General features: G+C 34.1%; 2 protein-coding genes and 1 long non-coding RNA gene across 4 annotated transcripts; 2 read left to right on the top strand and 1 right to left on the bottom strand.

Moving 5' to 3' along the window:
* Positions 1-128: 128 nt before the first annotated feature.
* On the top strand, positions 129-1,861 carry LOC124440168 (protein LSM12 homolog A-like). Its single transcript, XM_046990503.1, has 5 exons — positions 129-209; positions 291-462; positions 744-981; positions 1,048-1,174; positions 1,598-1,861. The coding sequence occupies exons 2-5, from the start codon at positions 324-326 to the stop codon at positions 1,634-1,636; spliced, it is 543 nt and encodes a 180-aa protein (XP_046846459.1). The 5' UTR covers positions 129-209; positions 291-323; the 3' UTR covers positions 1,637-1,861.
* Positions 1,862-5,091: 3,230 nt separating this feature from the next.
* Positions 5,092-13,199, bottom strand: LOC124440163 (alkaline phosphatase-like). 2 transcript variants are annotated; one of them, XM_046990497.1, is made up of 9 exons: positions 12,946-13,199; positions 10,703-10,846; positions 9,963-10,163; positions 8,927-9,148; positions 8,605-8,847; positions 8,290-8,433; positions 7,232-7,339; positions 6,707-6,976; positions 5,092-6,143 (listed from the first exon to the last, which is right to left on the bottom strand). In XM_046990497.1, the coding sequence occupies exons 1-9, from the start codon at positions 13,016-13,018 to the stop codon at positions 5,818-5,820; spliced, it is 1,731 nt and encodes a 576-aa protein (XP_046846453.1). In that variant the 5' UTR covers positions 13,019-13,199; the 3' UTR covers positions 5,092-5,817. The 2 variants fall into 2 exon arrangements, with proteins under 2 accessions (XP_046846453.1, XP_046846454.1); XM_046990498.1 differs by lacking the exon at positions 10,703-10,846.
* LOC124440170 lies at positions 6,850-9,818 on the top strand. The gene is made up of 2 exons (XR_006946583.1): positions 6,850-6,998; positions 9,453-9,818. It is a non-coding gene; the product is annotated as an uncharacterized LOC124440170 (long non-coding RNA).
* Positions 13,200-16,970: the final 3,771 nt, after the last annotated feature.

Here is a 16,970-nt window from a genome sequence, read left to right as displayed (position 1 = left end):
GATTTTCATTTTATTACAGAATTTTGATTTCTAAAAATTGATCAACATTCATGCTTCTGATTGGTTGTCCAATTTTATCTATTGAATCATTGAACCATTGATATCGTGTTATGTAACTATACGAATAAAAAAAATTATGTGCTATAATATTTTGGAAAGATCATTAAAACTTTGAAAGGAATTGTCAAACAAATATTAATTTTGCGAACGTACGATGTAAAACAAAACAAATATGCTTTCCAATGTTTCATTTTGAAAAGTAAATTGAATGGAATTGTTCTTTGTTACAGGTCATGAAGGTCAGTGGTTGAGACTATTCAAATATGGCCGCTGGTTCGATTTGCCCTGGAAATCAACCAAAGCTTGGGGCCGGTTCTCGTGTCTCTTGCACTAGTTTGAACGGAGAAAAAGTTGAAGGAGAAGTACTTGCTTATGATGGTGAACATAAAATCCTTGTATTAAGTATCCTTTTCCTTAAATGTAGTATGACTTCATGTCTGTGTTTATAAACTGCCGAGTGTTGCTGTTGACTAAGGACCGAACTTGTTTTCATTATAAATAATGCTTGTGTACTTATTACAAATAATAGATATTGGGAAATTTCAAGATAAATAACATGAAAATGGGACGTTCTGTTTTGAAAATGTTTCTTGCAAATTATATGAAGCAGCGTATACTTGAGGAAACATATTGGTTGGCGAGGTTATTCATTGTTTTTGAAATTCCTTAACATTACCTTTTAGAAATTCCAAGCGGAGAGAAAGGAAAATGCAATATAAATTTTTTTAACACAGAAATACTAAGTGATTTTAAAATTTTGGAAGAGGCTAAAAAAAGCCCTAGCCCTTTGCCAGCACTAGACATGAGCAAAATAGCCCAGCGCACAGAGCAAAATCTGGCACAAAGACAAAGGCAATTGCAGAGAATTGGAAATGATGTTACTCCAATGGCTCAAAAATTGTTTGATCATGTTTCAAAACAGTATGTATAATTTTTGCTTTATGTTTGTCTTTTGGCACTAAATTGAAACTGTCTGTTGTTGTTTAGGTACAACAATTGTTGTTGGGATGGTAAAAATATTGTTGTAAAAGATGCTGATGTGAAAATAATACCACCCTATGAACTTGAAAATGTTGTTGGAGATACCAAAGGAAGTGATCACATAAAAAAACTAGTATGTTATTTATTTATGCTATTAGCTTTTTACAATTTGTAGTTTTGTAAATGATAATTATGTTACTATTGAAGCATAAATACTGTCTCTTCTTAAATTTTTTAATGTAAACTTTGTCTTTTGCTTTAGACTTTAACTTTGAAGCAGTAGCCAGCCTGTAAGTTTGGTCATGCTATGTAAATTTTTCTGTGTTCACTCACTGTAAAACTATAGATTTCTAAAAAAATGAAAAATGATAATGAGCTGAAATTTACATAGCATGACCAAATTTGCGAGCTGGCTACGCCACTGTTTTGAAGTAAGAATGCACCAATGCAGGTTATTTTTTAACTTAAGTGGCATGCTGTGTGTGGTTTATTTTATCTTTAACATACTTACCTCTGTAATCCATGATTAAAATTTTTCATCAAATTTTTCTTCCAGGTTGAGAGATTCCAAGATGAACAAATCAAAGCACATTGACTGAGTGAATCAACTTAAAGATGAGTTGGAAATGTGTTTATGTCTTTTACCTTATGTGAAAAACACCGCACTCTTTCCTAATGATTCTAAACATTTCTTACCATAAGCTTATCTCTATGTTTTACCTTGTACGTTTTCAAAACAAAAGGACATATTGTGATGGTATTTTTGAAATCTTTTCTCTAAGAAAACATATTTTCAAGGAATAAATTGATTATGATTTCATTTTTTGACCATCTTTTTTTCATAAGATTCTACACTAATTTGTTAAGTATTTTCATGAAAGTTTGGACCACAATTACTTCAAATTTAATTGAATTTTGCATGTTAAATAACATCTTAAGCTGTAGTGTTTTTAAATGGATAGTGCATCATATTACGTATAATTAAATTGGCTTACTTTAATCACCAATCAGATTTTTATCAGGTTAAATTTAGGCATAAATCTTTAAGATACTTTAAGTGGTCAAACATGTGCTCTTTAAGCCATTTTTCATAGCCATAGTAAGATTATTACTGGCAACTGGAGGAAGATTTACTATCAGGGATTGACACAAGGTGGGAGCTAAGGGGGGCTTAACTGCCCCCCCCCCTAAAATATTTTAAAAATATTGCTCCAATCCCTTAAATCACACCTACTTTATATAACTGTGATTTTAAATAATAACGATTTGTCAATATTGTTGCCAATGAAGTGCCAGGTGGGAAACGGATTCTTAATATAAATATTAGAGTCCAACAAATAATTTTGAACATAGTCATAAACAATTTGGTTTTGTGAAATTTATTAAAATAGTGACGTTAGTGACGTTAAAATAGTTAACTTCCTTATTAGTCTGAAGATGTCTTGAGTCTAGACGAAACGTCACTATTTTAATCAATTTCACAAAACCAAATTGTTTATGACTATGTTCAAAATTATTTGTTGGGCTCTAGTATTTATATTGAGAATAACGATTTGATTGACTTCCGTACGGTACCCGTACAAGCAGATGCATTTAATTTTACTATGTATGTATGATTTTGTACGTACGTAGGAATACATAAATTAAATTTCTGGGGATCAAATTTTAACAGCATACCTATTTAGATATACTATTTAGATATACCAAAATAGATACTATTTTAAAAGTATAGGCATGTCCTGGGATCTCTAGAAATTTCATGCATTGAGGACGAGCCCCCCCCCCCAATAGTTCACAAAGTGTCCACTACTATTTACTATCCTGAGAGACAAATGAGCTAGTCGTTATGGCGAGTTTGATGATTGAGGGGGCTGTTAATATTATGCATGTGTTACCTGTTCTATTTGTTCATTATATGTTCATTATATGTTCCTAATTTTTTGTACTACTCTATCAGGTATGTTTATGAATACGTTCTTTCACACTATCCAGGCTAGTTATGCCATTCGAACGTCATAATAAACCTAAATGCTACTTTTCAAGGCACATTGTTCATGTTCAGGGCAACATATCCGTAATTATTCTTTCATATGAATCCTGTCTTTTTAAGCCTGGTTCACACAAGTCAAATAAGGGATAAGCACAAGTGTAGACAAAAGATAAAACAAAGATAATTGACGAAGCATGTTACATAAGCATCGACATAAGCGCAAGCATAAGCTAAAGCCTGGTTCTCATATAGTCGTCCGAGTCGTTTCAGTCGTGCCAAAATTTCACAGACGACCCGTGCGACTGTGTGAGAACATTTCAGAGGCGACCGGGATGGCCTCAAATGACTCACACGACCGAAAAGACCGTTGAGAAATGCAAGCGACCCTTTTATGGCGCAAAACGATTTGAAGAAGCAAATAACTAGTCAAAAGACTTTGTCGTTGATAAACAGCAGCCGCCATTTTTAAATGTTTCGCGTAAAAATTAATTAAGCAGTCTCTCGGCAGCGCTAGTACGAATATATGAGAATTCCATGGCTTGAGTCGCCCCAGTCATTTTGAAAAACAACGAAACGACTCGGAACGACTCGAATGACTTAAGCGACTTAATGAGAACCAGGCTTAAGAGAAAAACAAAAGAAGGACAAAAGGAAGATTTAAACAAAATCCCAATGTCTTTGTCTTTGTGAACATCTAGAACAATATAAACAAAAGTCTTGACGTTCATGATTATTTTACTCGTGAAAACCAGGCTGTACCCATACAGGTTTTATAAAAAAAGATCTTTAGAAATTATTCTTATGTGAAATTTCAATTCTTGATCACTGTCCAGTCTATGTGTTGGGTATTAATGTGCATATTGTGATGTTTCACTTGTAGCAGAAATGCTTTTGTGCTAATAAGAAAGATATGTATTTATATGCATGTAATAAAGTAAATGGTTTGAACCCGGGAGTATCGTTACTTGTTTCTTGATGTATAGATCGTCCAGGTTAGTAGAGTCCTGAGAAGGACTTCTGGTGTTGATGTTGTTGACTGACGTTTTGACAACCTTAGTTGTAGTCATCTTAAGAGTCTTTAGATCAAAAGCAACGGCCCTTCTCAGGACTCTACTAACCTGGACGATCGACATCTACAAACATGTATATGCATGTAGTTGTATCCATGTTTAGATGCACAACACGTCAATTTCTAATTCAAAAGGTCTTTTTATACACTCTGTAGAATAAAGTTGTGATTTGCGTATTTTACGTTTAGCTGGCAAGCAGATTTTGTCGAGTACTTTCAGACAACGCAAGCAACAATATTAACCTACCTCTCTTGGGATTAATCTGCATGCCAGCAGTAGCCCAAATATTTCGCTTACAATGCGCAGTTTTTTGAGACACCGCTGTGGGAATTCAAACAGATATGAATGAGTTCAACTTAATCGTTTCCATTGTGTACTACGTATTAAAATTTGTGCATCTCCTCATTGTGAAAAAGCGTCATTTGAAAGGTGATATGATTAAAGGCAAATGATTATTATTCAGACGCCCGAACGTTATGTCTTGCTGTTTACAACCGAGTTGCGTGTGACAGTACTTCACGTGCTAACTTTGACATTTTTGTTCTGTTAATCGTCTCTAGACTTTGAACAGTATTGAAAGTTGTTCTAATGCAAGGAGGATGCCATTAATTTATTTCAAACTGTAAGTGATGTACATTTATATGCTTTTCAGTTGTGTGATTTTCATTCTATGGGACATGGATGAAAAATAGTGCTTTTCTTCATGGTCTGCCTTGGTAAATACGTACAAAACCAAATCTTTTCTGTTGGTTCTTTCATCAGATTAATTTGTAAATTGAAAGTAAAAGATTATATTCTACCTCTTCTCTAGTCAAGATATGCTAATTACAAGAACCTGTGCTCTTCTGTAGATCGTTATTTCAAACAGCATGCTTATGTTCAAATGCATTCAGTCATCACAAACACACATTGAATAATCTAATTACTGCCGAAGTAAGATAAACAAATGAATTCATGGCAGGTTGAACCCTACATGGACGATGACTATTGAAAAGACAAAACTTTAACAATGCATATTTATAAATTTTGCAAACAAATTAGTAATATCTGTCATTGTAAGATGCATTCAAAGCTAACATAAAGTACGCAGCAGTAAATTCATTCATGCCTGTTACGAGAAGCGCTTATATTACAGGAAAAATACAATACGTATACAATGTTCTTTCAGTATAAAATGTAAGCAGTATTACATCTATCTGTAAGTGCATGTAGGTTAGTTAAACATTAAATCAGAAAGATATAAACCAATAAAGAGAAAACTCTTGTAACGATACAAATTGCTTGACTTATTAAATGTTATCTTTGTAGAAACTATTATAACAAATTAGATAATCCCTTTTTTCCATGAAGCCCACGGATGATTTTGTTCATAATGAGAGAGTGATATTGTATGAGCAGGCTCTCGTTCATCACGTGAGAGTTATAAGAAAGTTACATTGTAAAAGGTAAAAAGTAAAAAACGTTTAAACATGCTTAGAGTTGGTTTAAGTTATAAGTAAAAAAAGGCGGAAGTTATTTAAACCTTTGCAGTATCCTTAGATATTTTAGTTTCTTGTTTGGGAAGAGTTCTCGTAAAGAAAAAAGAGAAATTTTGAAACTATGAAAATCCCTTTTTCGGTCCATGCCTCCCGATACCCCGAAATAGGTAGCACTTTAGGGTCTCATGTTAATTAAGAAAAAGTAGTGAAAGTTATTAGTAAAAAAGTGAAGTAAGTCTTAGTTGGAACAGTAATCATATTTTTTAAAACAGAACAAAGCGATTGTCAGGATCGCAATAATGAAGAAAAGATTCGATGAAACATTTGCACTACGTGATGTGGGACAAATGCAGTCAAGTTTGGCGGTCGGTATTGAACCTCCACGTTCTGTCGGTATTGAACCTCCACGTTCTGTCGGTATTGAACCTCCACGTTCTGTCGGTTTCTGACACATTTTTTGTTTATCTTTGGTCAAACACAGAGCGTAGTCCATGACGTGGAAAATGTACGACTGTTCAACAACTCCGTGGAAAAGATGTGCGAATGGACCGGTTGCGTAGATACCTTCAAGAAAAAGCCAGGAATATACACTTATTGAACAAAGACGGCAAGTAATAAACTTTTGGCAAATTACTCATCTACAGACATAGTGATTTTTTGGTTTATTTTTATCATGATTTTTAAAAATGACTTTAAATATTATCTCAATCATTGTGTTCAAAATTGTCACAAGAATCAATCGTTAGAAAATATACATAAGACTTGTATAACGAAATGAAGACTTTGAAATGAATAGTCTGAGCATGAAAGATAAATGTGCAATTTTCAAAAGCAAGTGCGTTTAAACACTCTCACTAAATAACTTGAAGACCACAAATAGAATTATGTAAGTATTACGTTGATGTTAAAATATACCGGAGAAAAACTAAATTTCATCGTCTGTACAACACTACAATCTGTGGAGTAACCTGCCAGCATGTCTGTGCTATGTAAATTTTTCTGTGTTCACTTACTGTAAAAACAACAGATTTCTAAAGACATGAATAATGATAATGATCCGAAATTTAAATAGCACGTCCAAATTTGCGGGCTGGCTACGCCACAGCAGTTTCTACAATTTAACCTACCAACATCCTCAGCTGAATGAGATTCATAATATCGTTTGACAAGAGCTTGCTGCTTAAAATGTTTATCATTGTAGTTCGCACCAGTGAGATTGGCTCGAACTTGATTGCCACTTAAACCAACGGATCCATCACCATATGATAATGAGAGTGCTGGTTTACCATCATCAGGAAGATCGGATTGAAATCCAAATATTGGATTGCCACGTTTAACGTTACCATAATGAACAAAGGAGTGCGAATGGTCCGCTGACACAATAATTAATGTATCACCTGATTGATAACAGAATTGAAAGTAAGTATCAATGTGTGTCTTTAAATTTTAGAAAATTTCTTCAGCTGACTTCCTATGAATTGCATCAAATATCAACCTTGTGAGGGGAGTTTCTCATTATGGCAAACTTATTTCATTCAAGTGAGACGAAAAACAGACTAGCTTGACATAAAAAATGGAATTTTCGAGCCATGCATTAAATGCAGCACAAACATATCATTTTATCTATTTAATTTTATTTTGTTTTTACTCACTTGTATTTACCATTTTTTGTGCCCTCTTAACTGCTCGCTCCATAAATAACGTCTCCGTTAACGCCCAATGTGCGCTGTTAGCATGATGACCCCAGTCAATTAAACCGCCTGAAATGAAATAAATGGAATAATGCTATTAGCGCACTTAATATACTTCTGCATTGCGCTTCATGTATCAAAAACCCTTCTCTAAAGTCGAACTTTGGAAATTGGCTAAAGCAGTGAGGGCAGCTTTTTACGATATTTTGACCGTGGTTTAAAGTGTTATTTTTTTGCCATGTATTTGTTTACAAAGTGAAATTAAATTATTTTGCTAAAACTGATTTAAAAGCGATATAAACTGTTCAACAAGAAAGCAAAGTGCATTCAGATGGTAGTTGTCATAGCGAGAGTGAATTTTACCATCCAGGCGAAGTGAATTTTGTAGAAAACAATCCAATTTTAGTCTCAACATCAAGTTGCATCGGCCATTTTACTACGCGAATTTCTTCATAATAAAACTAAATACGTTCTTTACCGTTTAGGTCGGTCCGTACTTAAAAATATTTCCACTCAGCCTCAACATCGACCTTCGGCCTCGGGCTGCTTTTGAGACCTCGTAAAAATATTTTCCGTACGGACCTCCCAGCCAGTAAATAACATAAATTTATTATATGGTATAACAAAATAAAACAAACTCCGAAAACAGACACCTCGTTTTCTTTCGGAATTTGTTTTATTTTGTTTTACTTAAAATTATATGTATGAAACATTTATAACTTTGCTGTTTGCTTTTGGAAATTTGTTTTGGCTTTGGTAATGCTTTACCATATAACAATAGCATTTATGTACACAAAAACGTGTACACAAAAATTACGTGACAACGTTTCTACATAAGGATGTGTGCTACCAAGTGGGTAGATATAAATACAAATATTGCGAGAATGTTGAAATATCACTTGTTATAACTTTGCAGATGCAAAGATTTGCAATAATATAAATTCAAAAATTTCAAACACAAAAAATGCAATAAGATAGGTTTTTGAATGACATATCAGATTGTATTCAACAGAATTTACCTTCGGCCATCAAAAAAAATCCTTTGGGATTTTTACTTAGTACTTCAATGGCTTTTTCGACCATTTCCAAAAATCCTGGCTCATGAGTCCTGTTCGTGTCGGGGCGCAAAACTTCGAATTGCATAGCGCTGGAAGCAAACAACCCTACAAATAATACATATATATTTGTGGCTGTGAATTTTAGACTCAGTAGTCGGTGCTAATGCTATTCATGCTAATTTAAAATAAATCGCATCTTTGAGCGTAAGTATGTTGATAAAAAACTTTTCAATGAGTTTATGAATATTGGGATAGAATTTTTCTTGCAATTTTTACCTAGAAGATGATCAACTTTACTCGCATCGATATTCTTTAAATCATTTTTATTCCAAGCTACGGCAGATCGGTTTCTCTTTTCTAACCATTCTTCAGTCAAATTACGTCTGTCGTTGCGACATTTTCTACCTTTCAACATTTTCCCTTCTGGGTCTATTCCTCCGCACGGTAGAAAGCTCCTCCATCCACCACCAAGGGCTACATCAATACCGTCTCCGTATTTAAAATCAACTAACTGTCGTGCTAAAAGAGTGATTTAAAACTATCAGATATTTGCTTAACATGGTCTTAAGTTGTACGATTATAAAATCTTCAACCTTACATATATCAATGCAGTTGCCTTTTGCCGCTTGATCATTTTCCCACTGACGTGATGGTGTTTGACTAAAGAAAGCAGCTGGCGTTGCATGCGTCACACGTGTTGTAGATATTATACCAGTGGACATTCCTGCAAGCTCTGCATACGTTAAAATTGACAGCACCTCATTACCTTTTGCACTTTCACAGTCACCGAATTTAGCTTTACTATTCAGACCGAGTATACCTGCAATGTGTAAAATGGTTTTTCACTATTCTTCATTATGATTGTTGATGTCGCTTCCAGCATAACCCATTTGTCGACTTATAGTGTTTTATTTATTATAGTTTGGATCTCATGTTCAGTTTCTGTGTAGAATGTTCAGTTTCATGATTGAGTGTTTGAACATAGTCGTTTTCGACTGTCACGTTAACTGGATATAGGACATCGTGTTTTTTAGCGTTGAATTTAAGATGCAAATTATCGTTCCCATCGATGATATACTAACATTTGATTCTGTTTTCTTCTTTTGTTTTCTTTTTTTTTCCAGAGTTTGGGGATTAAAGCTTTCAACCTACGTTCAAATTCTCTAAGACGAAAGACATGTGATTCTTCGATTCATCGAAAAACTTTGTCCATCCTCAAAGTGTACAAATTGTAAAAGTTCCTGGCCCTCAGACAAAATATGCTCAACCGTGTTGCGACTTAACGACTTAAGAGAAGCGTTGCTTACAACCATAACTTGTTTAATGCGAGCAAGCAAAACAGAAATTTTGCTGAGTTTCTCAACTTTTCATACTGGTTATGTGAATTTGAAAGTTGAACGTTTTGCTATGAAACAAATTGATCAAATTAAGAAAATGATATGATATTTCAGCACCATTCCTTTGCAATAACGGTATTACGGAAAACAAAATGTTTATTTGCAAGTTTATCTTTTATTGTGTCACGCGCTTGGCAACTCATAACACTCACGTATTCCTCATGTGCTTTTCATTGCTGAAAGTGGTGGATTAAGGATTTCTCAAACTGTCTTCAAAATAAAGTCAATATTCCGTACCTTGTTTAGTTTTCACCCCACAGGCAAATGCTGTAGCGGTACCGGCAGAGTCGGGAACTTGTGCATCCGTATTGTAAGTCTTTGAAAAAGCTGTATAAGGAAATTGTTCCCAAGCGAGTACATTCTCCTCTCCGTTTTGATTTTTATTTTGACCATCAAGTATTCGTGCTGCAGTAGTCGTGCTAATGCCCATGCCATCTCCTACATTAATAAACGAAATGAAATTTTGATGCTGTATGCTATCTGATGCTAAATTTATCAGAAAATTTGAAAGTTGAGATGGCGACTTTATATGATTATATCGCATTCAAGATGAATTTCATTAGTACTATAAACTTGTACACTTCTCAGTGAAGTAAAAAATATAAGTTTGAAGCAAAAAATATTAGTTTGTAGTAAAATATATAAGTTGATGCTATTTGAGTTTATCAGGTAGATGCTAGTATTTAGTAATTTTAAATCTATTTAAAGATTATATATAACAACTGAACAGCATTAAGATTGTAACCAATAGCAGTCGGCTTCTAAAAAATGCTGACTTATGTTCATAAGCAATTCAATCCATATCATACTTGAGTCTATGCATTAGCGTCTATGAAACGAAATACTTTCCATTCCATCCTAATGACAAACAACTTCAGAACGTCGTGATTTGTACCGCTTTTCTTTCTCATTTTATACAGTTGTTCAAACATGTTAGTTGCTATGTTCATTCTTAATTATGATGGAAAAAGTCTTACCCAGAAAGAAAATGACGTTCTTGGCAGGTTTTACATTTGGTTCCAATCTACTGTTCATCATAGTCAAGTCAAGTCCGCTTCTATAATAATCATCCTTAAGTTGTTCTTTGTAAATGTCATGAGCGGAACTTTCGCATTGTTTAACTAGACGGTACAAAATTGTTTCATTAGTATTTTAGTCATTAATAACTTCTGCTAACATTCAGTCTGTTAGATAGAAGACATAATAGTTTGAAATGCTAATGTTTCAAATTAGTGTACAAATACGAAAAAGTTCCATGGCCAAAATTGTCGGCCATCTTGGGTTCATTAGTCAGCAGTGTATTCTTTTCGCTGGATGCCCGCTTGTAGACGTTTTGCTTGCTGTAGTTCTCAACAAGCTTCACATTTAACTATGTCTCCTTAGGAATTTTTTTCTCATTCTTTTCCAAATCATTTCAGCTCTACCAGATTTCATTAATCTTCTGACATGGACCCTTTTTTTCAGCTCGCCTCAAGTTTTCGATGGTTTTAAGTTTCAACTTTGGGCAGGTTAGTCAATGACATTGATTTTGACCTTCTGGAGAAAGCTGTTCACTAAGAGCATTGTATACTTTGGATGATTGTAGTGTTGAAAACAAAATATTCTACCAGTACGACGTTACATCTTTACCAAAGTTATTCCTGGCATATTTTAGTCTTACTTGAATGAGTCTCTTTACAGAAAGTGGGGTTTTTTATGACCTATAACGTCGCAGTTCATTCCAGTGTAGGGCTCTTGTGGCCATCTTCCCTGATAATTCAATCCAAGAATTGGCCAGGTTATTAGCTAATGTCTTTGCATGTGCAGTTGTTCTAAGATCTTTCAGTACATCTCTATCTAATTTTCTTTATAAAGTGTTTGAATCTTTCACTTTCTCCTCCGCTAGTCTCGTTTGACCTTATCCTATTGGTCTCTCTGAATATCTGAATAATATTCCCTCATTTCTCCTGTTCTGGACACCAGGAAACATTAGGATAACATTGTAATTCTGAATAATATCCCTTTATAACTCCTTTTGTGGACACCAGAAACACTAGGATAATTTGGTATATCCATTCCCAACTTTTTAAGCATCGACTGTTCTTTTTCTCTAGTCTTAACTAATAACCTTGCAGTTGTTGAACATTGCCTAGCCCATGGAGGTCCTTTGTTTGTTATTCTTGATCGGTAAAGCGAAAAAAATTCTCACCCATAATTTCTTCTATAACGTCTTCTCTCTTCAAGGAAGGGTATACACTACATGCTATCTCCAAAAACTTAAAAGAATTTCTTCTCTACCCAACGCTCACGAACTTCTTTTGTGTGAATACTTTTTTGTCAACGAAATGAAATGTCATGTGAAGATTCATATGCTAATAATGTTTCTCGGTTGATGGCTTTGGAATAATGTGAAACTCCATTCTCTTTCTTTTGTTCTAATCTTTTTGTCTGTTCCTGTGTTTGTATGTTTCTTCCGTATTATTCGCGCATAGTTTTAATCGTAGTTTCGCAATGTAATTCAGTATGCTGTCAAACACGAAACCCAAACAACTTGAAATTTAATATGCCTGTTCAATATGTATATATCCTTTTCAACCTTTGTATTTGATGGTTTTTTTTGCACTTGGCAGAGCTTTATTTATTAACGAACTTCGCTTTTCGCCTTAAATGTTTTGGTCATAACTATTCAGCCTAGTAATAACGTTAATTTATAAGATGCAGAGAAAAAATTCATATGAGCAATGTAAGCGCATTTACGTAACAGGCAATTGTCTAATACGACATTTACGAAATAATTATTCACTTATATTGTTATACTAAATGAAACAAGTCAATTACACGTCTTATATTTTGCAGCAAGACACCAAAAAATTATTTATTTGCAAAACTAAATTTAAAGAAAGCTCTATCATTTTGGATTTTCTTTGTCATTCTGTAAATAGCATCCTTTATCTATATCGATGACTGTGTCGTTGTTAATCTGACATATACACGGCAGTTACAAGCTGCCTTAAATAAATATACGTTTCTTTCGCTCACACAAAATAACTACAATATACCCTGGCATATTCTTCGAATGCTTTATAATCGTAGCATTGCTAGCGGTGAGAAAATTTAAACTCGTTAAATTGACAAACCTCAACTGCCACTATATTACTTTTTGTTTTGTATTCGTAGAATTATGAATACAATCATGCTTATTTTATTTATAAAGTGTTAAATAAAATGCAAACATACTTACATTGAAGGAACATGTTCATAATCAACAGCAATGGTATAACAAGTAAAGAATCCATTTTTGTAGAATTACTCATTCCAGTAACCTGCTTACCATGCACTACACGTTCGGTCGTCCGGCGTTTTATAGCGAAATATGAGGTTTCTGTTAGTGAGAACTGCAAACTACCGCTGAATAAAGTAGTAGTATACAGAGCTCTCTATAGAATAAGAGTTGGGACAAACGATCTGGGGCTAGCGCGTAGCCGCCATTTTGGTTCCTACTTGCAAAGTGAAACTATAATAATACTATTGGAAATTGGGTTTATATGCAAAAGAAGAAAGCAATTTAAGCTTAATATATTGGTTAAAGCGTTAACGATTTTGTTTAACTGAGTTTACTAGTGCTTCAAATTGATCGTGACCCATTGTAAGAAGTATTTTCGTACGTGAACGTGTTTTCTCGGCTTATGTTCCGACTCTGTAACAAGTTTTCAAGATCTTTAAGCTTGGTGGCAAGCGGCAATGTTATCCTGGCATCAGTGTTATCAAATACTTGGACAAGACTTTGTTCGAAACTTTGAATCATAGTAATCATGCAGATTTGGTCCGAGAGATTTGTGTTCAAGATTTGTAACAATTTAATGGTAGTGAGTGATTTATGAGCTTCTGTTGCTCAGCAGAAAATGACAGACTTTTTACTTTTAGTTATTGAAATATGCAATGATTTGACCAAGATGCATTTGACCTTAAACGTTTTATTCCTTTATATGAAGTTATTTCGCCTTTATCACTTTATAAAGTTTATTTCTAATAAAGTTTGTTGATTCTGCTGAAAATTTTGGTGAAGCATTTCTTTAAAATGAATATATTATTTCTATAATATGAAACATTTCTGTTGTTGTCTGTTTGCTATAAATGCTACTGTTTGTAGTCTTTTATACAGCATATGAGTCTGATCCAATCTTTAATTTAGCAGAGTTAAATTTATTGGTTGAGGAATGACAAAACTTCTATATGTGTTTAATGATCAAACAGGGTGTGTTGGAGGAGCTCACCCGTTTGTTCAAATTCTATGCCTTGTATTGCCAGTGAAATATATATATCAAAAGCTAGCAGCACCTAAATATATATCAGAAAGCCAGCAATATTTTAATATATATGAGAAAGGCAGCAACAGTTGTAATATACATTAAAAGCCCAAATAGCTGAAATTATGGAGATATGCCTCTGTGATCTTATAAACCAAAACCTACAATTAAAATATCATCAACAAGTCTAGAAGAGAAGTAATGTTCTACTTTGAGCTACAGAAGTAGGGTACATTTGTACAATTCAATACCAAAATATATTGTACTCAGCTGTTTCATTGAATATCCTAATTATAATTACTTCATTTTAAATGATGAACTAAAAATACAAAATACAACATGGAAAATCATAAGAGTTTCTGTGATTTGGTGTAGTTGTTTTAGTGTGGAAGTGGCTGAGAATTGAGAGGTTTGTAGATTGACAATTTCAGAACATAATGAGTAATCATCTTCGATTAAAAAACAAGCTTTGGAGTAAGAAAACTATTGAAACTGCATCAGCACAAACTTTGCAATGTTATTTGCCCCAAAAATGTTTCTCTACTTGAGTCAGTTAATTGAACCTTATATCAAAAGCAGTTCAGCACAACAATCACCATGCGCAATCAAATTTCGTAAGTTCGACGTAAAGGCATTTCTTTCATTTTCGTAATCCTCGATTTATGCGATATGTAATGACTTATCCATAAAAACGCAATATTATCTCAAAATACTGTATTACTAGCAGCAATTGCTATATAAACACAAGCTAAAATTTCAAAACTAGGAACCAAAATGGCGGAAATTGATCAGGTGATCAATATTGACCAATCAACGTAAGCTAAACGGATAACAATAGATGTCCCAACTCTTATACTATAGAGGGCTCTGTAATAATACTATTGGAAATTATATTTTAAGCTTATTCCATGGTAGTATCAAATATATTAGGAATAATAGCAAGCTCTTTGCGTTTTTAACGAGCAGACCTGATTTAATTTCATTGGTTTGAGCTTCGTTTGCGGTTTACTAGTTCGTGCTTCAAATTGATCGTGACCCATTGTAAGAAGTATTTTTCGTACGTGAACGTGTTTTCTCGGCTTATGTTCCGACTCTGTAACAAGTTTTCAAGATCTTTAAGCTTGGTGGCAAGCGGCAATGTTATCCTGGTATCAGTGTTATCCTGGTTATCAAATACTTGGACAAGACTTTGTTCGAAACTTCGAATCATAGTAATCATGCAGTTTTGGTCCGGAAAGATCTGTGCTCAAGATTTGTAACAATTTAATGGTAGTGAGTGGTTTATGCTCAGCAGAAAATGACAGACTTTTTTACTTTTTAGTTATTGAAATATGCAATGATTTGACCAAGATGCATTTGGCATTAAACGTTTTATTCGTTTATATGAGGTTATTTCGCTTTTATCACTTTATAAAGTATTATTTCTAAGAAAGTTTGTTAAAGATTCTGCTGAAAATTTTGGTGAAGCATTTCTTTAAAATGAATATATTATTTCTATAATATGAAACATTTCTGTTGTTGAAGAACAGTCTGTTTGCTATAAATGCTACTGTTTGTAGTCTTTTATACAGCATATGAGTCTGATCCAATCTTTAATTTAGCAAAGAGTTAAATTTATTGGTTGAGGAATGACAAAACTTCTATATGTGTTTAATGATCGAAGAGGGGTGTGTTGGAGGGAGCTCAGCCCCGTTTGTTCAAATTCTATGCCTTGTATTGCCAGTGAAATAAATATATCAAAAAGCTAGCAGCACCTAAATATATATCAGAAAGCCAGCAATATTTTAATATATATGAGAAAGGCAGCAACAGTTGTAATATACATTAAAAAGCCCAAATAGCTGAAATTATGGAGATATGCCTCTGTGATCTTATAAACCAAAACCTACAATTAAAATATCATCGACAAGTCTAGAAGAGAAGTAATGTTCTACTTTGAGCTACAGAAGTAGGGTACATTTGTACAATTCATTACCAAAAATATATTGTACTCAGCTGTTTCAGTGAATATCCTAATTATAATTACTTCATTTTTAAATGATGAACTAAAAATACAAAATACAACATGGAAAATCATAAGAGTTTCTGTGATGTGGTGTAGTTGTTTGTTTTAGTGTGGAAGTGGCTGAGAATTGAGAGGTTTGTAGATTGACCAATTTCAGAACATAATGAGAAATCATCTTCGATTAAAAAACAAGCTTTGGAGTAAGAAAACTATTGAAACTGCATCAGCACGAACTTTGCAATGTTATTTGGCCCAAAAATGTTTCTCTACTTGAGTCAGTTAATTGAACCTTAAATCAAAAGCAGTTCAGCACAACAATCACCATACGCAATCAAATTTCGTAAGTTCGACGTAAAGGCATTTCTTTCATTTTTTTCGTAATCTTCGATTCTTGCGATATGTAATGATATTTAGTAGCCGTCAACAATCAGTTATTACAAACTTATCCATAAAAAAACGCAATATTATCTCAAAATACTGTATTACTAGCAGCAATTGCTATATAAACACTAGCTCAAATTTCAAAACTAGGAACCAAAATGGCGGAAATTGATCAGATGATCAATATTGCCCAATCAACGTAGGCCCTGGTTTGACATGCCAAACACTCCATACCACCGACATTTTCATACACACCGTTTTATTCAACTACTGGTTTTCCCTCGCAAACAAAAGAGATGTTCACCGCTGTGATTTATTATGATCACAGCTTCGATTTGTAGCCCCCGGCGTGGGTGAGGTGATGAAAACTGTCACACCAAGATGATGCAACACTGTCAATGGCGCACAAAGTTTATGTCTAGCGTGAATCGCCATCCGCCACTTGACGCTGGATTTCTTTCATAGCGTCCATGCGCCCGAGCTGAATGCCCTCCTCACGCCCGCTCGCACGTGCAGCGCCCAGCTGTGCTTCTAGCTCTCGCGTCTGTTCGCGGAGAGCTCTCTTTGTCTGGC

Source organism: Xenia sp. Carnegie-2017, unplaced genomic scaffold (assembly GCF_021976095.1).
Source record: "Xenia sp. Carnegie-2017 unplaced genomic scaffold, XeniaSp_v1 HiC_scaffold_2, whole genome shotgun sequence".
Classification (NCBI taxonomy): Eukaryota; Metazoa; Cnidaria; class Anthozoa; order Malacalcyonacea; family Xeniidae; genus Xenia; species Xenia sp. Carnegie-2017.
Note: the sequence above shows the minus strand (reverse complement) of the source record. Positions and strands in the feature narration are given on the sequence as shown.

Excerpts from the sequence above, each read along its gene's own strand:
- LOC124440163 (XM_046990497.1), bottom strand. The coding sequence starts at position 13,018 with ATGAGTAATTCTACAAAAATGGATTCTTTACTTGTTATACCATTGCTG. Across the intron at positions 9,149-9,962 it reads TGGGGTGAAAACTAAACAAG|GTATACTCGGTCTGAATAGT; the intron begins GTACGGAATATT and ends TACACATTGCAG. Across the intron at positions 6,144-6,706 it reads TCATTCAGCTGAGGATGTTG|GTATCTACGCAACCGGTCCA; the intron begins GTAGGTTAAATT and ends TTTTTCTTGAAG.
- LOC124440168 (XM_046990503.1), top strand. The coding sequence starts at position 324 with ATGGCCGCTGGTTCGATTTGCCCTGGAAATCAACCAAAGCTTGGGGCC. Across the intron at positions 463-743 it reads ACATAAAATCCTTGTATTAA|AAATTCCAAGCGGAGAGAAA; the intron begins GTATCCTTTTCC and ends ATTACCTTTTAG. Across the intron at positions 1,175-1,597 it reads GTGATCACATAAAAAAACTA|GTTGAGAGATTCCAAGATGA; the intron begins GTATGTTATTTA and ends TTTTTCTTCCAG.